Below are 6,884 nucleotides of genomic sequence, written 5' to 3'. Positions count from 1 at the left end.
GTCTTGGCTGTGTTTTAGTAGATTAGTATTTTGTAAAATACAGTCACATTTCAATTATTATACACTGTATATGTATATAGATCACTATTATTTAGAAGTAAGTTCTTAATCTTATTTTTCTTAATTTATAGGTTTATGCAAAAGTGTTTGTTGTTTTGTTTTGAGTAAAGCTTTAGTATAATATGTAATACAATCATATCAACAAGAAAAATATGTGGGATTGAAACTTTTTTTTTAACATCAGGAGATAAAAGCATAATTTTTTTTTTTTTTTTTTTTTTTAATCAGTGCTTCGGACTAAACTGGTTCGAGCTAAAATTGACCATGTCAACAAAAAGGTACTTGTTAGTTCTACAATGCATCGTACATTTGGAAAATCTCAGTGGCAGCAACTTCGGGAGGTTCTCGTGAGGTGGCGTAACAACTTGTCTATGGTGGAGCCGAGTATGGAATCAGTTTTACAAACTCAGGTGGAACCGTTGGCGACCTTACAAGAAGCTGCACATTAGATGCTTTTTGAATCTGTACTTGGTTGTAATTAAAATGCAATTCCATGGAAAAGTTTGTTTTATATTCTTTGAGAAAGTAATATATTATGATAATATTAAACAAAAATATCATGCAATGCCTTTAAATACATAATTTTAAGGGTGACAGATCATTCTATTACGTTAAAAAGTTTCCTTAAAAAGTGAAAAATGAGACCCAGCAGGATTCTTACACATTACTCAGATTATGGGCAGATGATTTAGCAAAGTCGTGGGATCTAATTCTGCCCGACATCACTAATTCATAATATATCTACTTGCAATTTTAAATGTATAAACTTCATAATACCCTTATCTTTACATTTATCTCAAATGCTGACCACTTAATAATCCATGGTTAGCTTGTTCAGGGACACTGTTTGCTACAAGAACAATACTCTAAATATCCATCATGGGGAGTTACTTAACTTTGTTCGTTTTTAGAATAAGGCAAATCCCACCATTTTAATTACCATATTTCTGAGTTGTAAAAAATATTTTAAAAATTATATTTGTTTTGCATGTTTTTTGTTTTTATCATTCTGTTAATACTACTGCAGTGAAACGATTGTATAAATGATTTTGTGATTAATCATGAATACCTTTGTCATGTCAAAATTGCCAACTACAACAGAACAGCATAGGATGGGTACATATTTTTTATAGAGATATAGGTAAAAACATGAAAACAAGTGACAGAAGTTACAATCTGAAACACTATCGTTCACATGTTGACAAATTTAAACTTATTTATGGCCATTGTAAATGTGCACTATATAAATGTTAAAATTATGAATATATTAATGTAAGCTTTCAAAGCTAAACAAGCAAATGTTTCTACAACTGATAATATTTCGAGTATAATACTTGACCATGAGAATGGCCTAGTGATGCTTCATTCTAGTTTACTGTTCTATTTTTTTATCGTTTTGGTTGCTTAACTCACTGGTGTTGATGGTCAGGAATCTGAGCTTGGTTAACTAATTATAGTACAAAAGCCCACCATACTAGAGAGGACCATACAACAAAATTGGATAATACAAAAATATGGAGTATAAACCATACACGAAGAAAAGATAAAAGAAGTCTTGTATATCCAGCTAACACATAACACACTTCATCAATCTAGTGAAACCTAAATACCCCTCTTGAAATTCAAAAAGTTAGTTGGTTTAAATCTTAGTGGGGGAGACCTGTGACAAGTGAATAGCACACCAGCCTTTTCTGTCAAGAAGACCCAGACTCAAATTCCTGCCACTGCCGCTACAAACACTTCCCTTAAGATGGCAGTCGAAATGAAGGATGTACAACATTTAATAATTAGTATCTGTAACAGCGAGGATGCCCAAAAGATGTAACAATGTATTCTAATCATTATAAATAAGAACATAAGAAAAGTATATGTAATTAGCTATACTCATTACAGGATTGATTTTTAGTTTTGATCAAAGTAGTTAGTTAGTTTGATCAGAAATTACTATGAACCTAATTAATAGAAAAATAAAATGTGTAAGTAAGTAATATAATTTGGTGATTGTATAATGTACAAATCACAACGACGTAGCATAGGATTTGTTGATATGGGTAACCTGTTTTGTGAGCTTATTCTTAGACCATGCTTCGATCATGTGTACCACTAGCAACAAGGTACTCCTATCAACAACAAATAACAATAACAATTCCATACCTGCTAAACCTGTCTTTCAAACAACATAGTTATTATAGTTTTATTTATAGAGTTGCCCTAATATTGAAATACAAAGAGAGTGGTTAGAGTAAAAAACAAGTATTATGAGCACAGTACATGAATTTTTTATTTATGTTTTACAAGTCTTAAAAATAAAGCTTTAAATATGGAAAATTTTGCTGCAACGATATTTACTTTTTTCAGTGACAAGATTACATCATTAATCTTCGGTAAAACCAAACTTGAACGTTTTACTGTGATTTACAAATGAGGCGTCTGATTATATATACTTAGTTTTTTACATTCACAAGTACAAGAATTTTTATACACGATATTACTAAAAACGTAAAATTACTATCGATAAAAAACGTGTTTTCTTGAAATGTTTATAACATTATGTAACTCGTATTGTTCACCCGTTATGAGTTTCCTAACCTTAATGTATAAATAAATAATAGTAAATTAGAGCTTACCCGTTACTTAAACGTTTTTCTTGTCATATCCGTTATCACATTAAATATTTCCTGAACATATTAAAAAAAATCTTTGATGTGGATTATACAGCCCTGAGAATTTAAACTTCATAAAAATTGTTTTGGTTTTAATAACGGATTTCGAAAATAATATTAATTTTTTTCTATCACGTAAAGATTTTTTACAAAATTTCAAGACAATAAAACCATCGCAGGCCTGTGAAATTTGAGGACAAAAATATTGATATATATATATATATGTGTGTTAAAATGCGTTTCTATTGCCCTATTTTCTGAGTATGTCTGATGATGCTCCACCTTCACAACAGTTTTCCCTCATCAAGTACTATACTGTAGTAGCAGAGGTGTTACTAAGTGCGTAAAAGATTCAGGGCACGAGTCCCGTGTGCCAGTGCCTAGCGACGCCTGACTAGTACAAATAATTCTGAGGAGTCTTAGCACATATAAAAATATTACCTCCCAAATAACCTATCATCTGTAAAGTACTCAGGTTAAAGAGTGTTTTTAAGGAACAAAGGTAAGTTTCTTCATTTCCGTTGATTTTTTTAGGTCAGGATGCCTAGTGAGCAGAATGTTTGAGATCCTAATATAAGTGATTACCTTTTCACGTATTAAAATTTTTGAAAGATCTACTGAACCAACAATTATTATGTGTGATGATATATATAAGTATATTGGACATTAAATCTTATCTTATTGCGTAGTTTGTTTCCTAATATAAAAAATAAATCTTTTTGTTTTAATGTAGTATCGAACTGAAAATAAAATAGTTACTGGAGAAATGTGTAGCCCTAAACCTAACGACATATAATTACCGATCACATATTTGCAGCCAACTGTTGGTTCAAAACTAATTAAGACTGCTCATGATATAGTTGATTTCAATTTTTGTTTGTTTTTGAATAACTTGAAGCAACTTACCAAAGGTAAGGTGCGACATTTTGCATCATTAATCCTAATTCTATGTATAAATGCGTTTTACGATGACACCTTGTTGCCGACTAATGCAAAATTTTAAAACTATTATATTTTCATTTTAGTACGTTAAGGGTCTAATTAGGCCTACATTTTCTATTTGGAATGTTTGTTTAGAAGATGTTAGTTGAACAAATAATCCAAAAACTTAAAGAAGCAGAGCTACTAAACATATTAAAAAAATAATTTTACCAATAAACAAAGCATGAAATATTAAGGGTGAAATAGAATCATAATTTTTTACTGATGTTTAAAAAAAGACAAATTTGCTATTGTCATGTGAAGCAGAATGGACAAAATCCTAGTTAACAGTATCTATTTATATGAGGGGAATTCTCTAACAGTGAAATAATAAAAGATAAATATTTTTTGACATTTATCTTGCATCATGACACGGAAATGACTTTGAAAAAATAGATATTTATTTATTAGTAGTATGTTTATATTACAAATTGAGTATTAATGTTTTAATTTGATGATAGCTAAGAAAACCATACATTTCACAGTGGTCAGTAGGAACGTCTTTTCCGAGTATTTATACCGTAAAGACAAAATACAAGAAATTGCGTATATTATCAACATGGATTCGTGGCTCGTGTCCCGCTCCCAATTTTAAAAAAATTGTCTGGGTGTGTTAAATGTGTGACAGCCATATCACTATTCTTTCCGAAAAAGTGGTGGAGGCCTATTAGTTGTTCTTCATCCACTGAGAAATGTAAAATTTATATCTGAACAATAGTTTGTTTATAAACAGTGAATATTTGCAGTTGTAAGAAGAACCCATTAAACAAACAATAAACTGTATTTTTTTTTCACATTTCTGGTTTATTACCAAATATGAATGTGGAATAATAGAAGTATTCCCACCTGGACATTTATTAAAACAAGGAATAATTGGTTATTGCATACATTTTCTAATAGCAGGACATTACAATGTATTTTACTGCCATTAGATTGACTTGCGTTACTCTAGAGGTGTAAAAGAAGATTGTTACTTAGTTTTCTTTTCAGCAGGGGATAGCTCATCAGTTGTGTCGTCAATATTTGTTGGTATCTCACTACCATCAACAGAAGAACCCTCTTCTTCAGTTTCACAAGGCTGACGCTTAATTTCACTGTCACTGAGGTCTTTAAGGGAAAATGATTTCCGTATACCTGCATTACTACTCCCTACTGCTCTGTAAAAGTAACCGTTGAGGCAAGCGGCAAGAAATCGAACCACCAGATTTCCAAGTCGACGACTCCCTCTCCAGTCTTCATTCCAGGAGTACAGAATGACAGCTAGGAATTTTAATTTTAATGTTAAACAACGATACTAAAATTTTAGATTCGATCCCTACGGTAGGTACAGTGTAGATAGCCTATTGTGCAGACTAAGCAATACTAAAGTTTGGGATTCGACACCTACTGTGGTTTCAGCGTAAATAGTCCGTTTCGCAGCTTTGTGCTTTAAAACAAATAAATATATGTTAGGTATTATATAATTCTATATGTCCATAATTAATGTTAAGTTTTATAGGGCCCGGCATGGCCAAGTGGTTAGGGCACTTGACTCGCAATCTGTACCTAACCAAACTAAGTTTTATAGATACTTCTCGTCACGGAATAATTTAAAAGTACTACACGAGATCCATCTCAGACACTTAATTTCATCAGGACTTCAGTTTGACAAGAGATAAGACTTTTTCGTTATTTATGTAACTTGAACGTAATTTCCTTTTTCCGAACTTAATACAAAAAGCAGAACAGTGCACGTTTTGAATCGGCAAATAGGAACGAGTAAGACATATGTCATATGATATCGGTCAGCGTAATGTAACAAATTTTCCGGTCTACTATTGCTAGGTGTTGCGCTTATGATTTGTTAATTAGCTTGTAAATATGATAATCAGTCGTATGTATGAAAATTTCATCAGGTTAAAAGTTAGAATAGCAAAGAATTCCTCACATAGAAATATGTGTAGTATAGAATCATACAAAGTAATTTATTAACTTTCAATTATGTCTAAAAAAAATAAGTGAAACCTCTATAAATGTCTAAGATTTGATTAATAATAAAAAAATATTTAATATTTTACTCTCCTTTAAAGTACAGACCTAGAACATAAACTTCGTTCTAAAAATATTCAAACAACTTTTTCATAATGACACCATTAGGATTGTAACGCAAGATATTTTTTATATTAGGAATGCTTGTAGAGTTGTATTTCAAATTAAAATTCACCCAAAATAATGAAATATAACTTTAGTGTTTATTTCTAACAAGCAGCGATCCTGGTGGAAGAATCAAAATTGTTTCCATATTTCTTTCACTCATACTATATCGTGTGGCCAGGTGGTTAGGGCGCTCGACTCGTAATCTGCGGGTCGCGAGTTCGAATCCCCGTCACACCAAACATGCTTGCCCTTTTAGCCGTGGGGGCGTTATAATATGACGGTCAATCCCACTATTCGTTGGTAAAAGAGTTGGCGGTGGGTGGTGATGACTAGCTGCTTTCCCTTTAGTCTTACACTGATTAATTAGGGACGGCTAGCGCAGATAGCTCTCGTGTAGCTTTGCGCGAAATACATAACAAACAACACTATATCGTTATTGTACCTACCTATGAGTTGCAAGACATGAGCCAACTGGACAGCTGCGATCAGACGTCGAACGACAGTTTTGTCAGTGGTATCCCAAAAACACCAGAAGAGTGTGGCAAAAGCTGAAAATGGTATTAATCGCATTAATTAAAGGAAAATCATGAATAATTTACAAAATCATACGAGGTAAGATATTGTCAATACCTTGAATATTTTTCAACTTAACACTCTAGTATATTAAATTATGGCCTTCTTTTTTGATAAAGTATTGTACTATATAAACTAGTTTACGTTTTTAACCCTAAAGTAACAAAACTTCCAAACACAGTTTTTATGATTCACTAATTGGTCTCCGTGATGTTAGGAAAACACGTAGCTTCACAAAATAAATGAAACATAAAAAATACAAAACCTCATATTCTATGATCGGCCAACATTGTATGACTTCATCAAGACAAAGCTTCCAGCCACACGTCTAAGTCAACTTGCCAGTTCTTCAGCAACGAACAAGTGTAAACTACTGTTGCGACAACGGAAGTCACGTGACGCTGGAAGCATGCGCGCTGGAGTTTCTAGAAGGATCATGACTGTTCCTAGCAACTCTAGTCTTTTCTAGGC

The 6,884-nt window shown here is 32.3% G+C and overlaps 2 protein-coding genes across 5 annotated transcripts in view; one reads left to right on the top strand and one right to left on the bottom strand.

Annotated features, from left to right (window-relative positions):
* LOC106458831 (eukaryotic translation initiation factor 3 subunit M-like) overlaps positions 1-561 on the top strand; it is a 21,725-nt gene extending 21,164 nt beyond the window's left edge. Inside the window, exon 9 of the mRNA XM_013918388.2 lies at positions 289-561. Coding sequence (XP_013773842.1) covers positions 289-509 — 221 coding nt within the window. The 3' untranslated portion in view covers positions 510-561. The remainder of the gene's footprint in view (positions 1-288) is intronic.
* A 3,926-nt stretch (positions 562-4,487) lies between these two features.
* Positions 4,488-6,884, bottom strand: part of LOC106458817 (tumor protein p53-inducible protein 11-like) — a 15,411-nt gene continuing 13,014 nt past the window's right edge. For all 4 annotated transcript variants that reach the window (XM_013918369.2, XM_022385272.1, XM_013918377.2 and 1 more), the window contains 2 exons: positions 6,287-6,388; positions 4,488-4,964 (listed from right to left, as the gene is read on the bottom strand). In XM_013918369.2, coding sequence (XP_013773823.1) covers positions 4,675-4,964; positions 6,287-6,388 — 392 coding nt within the window. In that variant the 3' untranslated portion in view covers positions 4,488-4,674. The remainder of the gene's footprint in view (positions 4,965-6,286; positions 6,389-6,884) is intronic.

This window comes from Limulus polyphemus, unplaced genomic scaffold (assembly GCF_000517525.1).
Source record: "Limulus polyphemus unplaced genomic scaffold, Limulus_polyphemus-2.1.2 Scaffold24, whole genome shotgun sequence".
Lineage (NCBI taxonomy): Eukaryota > Metazoa > Arthropoda > Merostomata > Xiphosura > Limulidae > Limulus > Limulus polyphemus.
The sequence above is the reverse complement of the archived record's forward strand: the minus strand, read 5'-3'. Positions and strand labels throughout refer to the sequence as shown.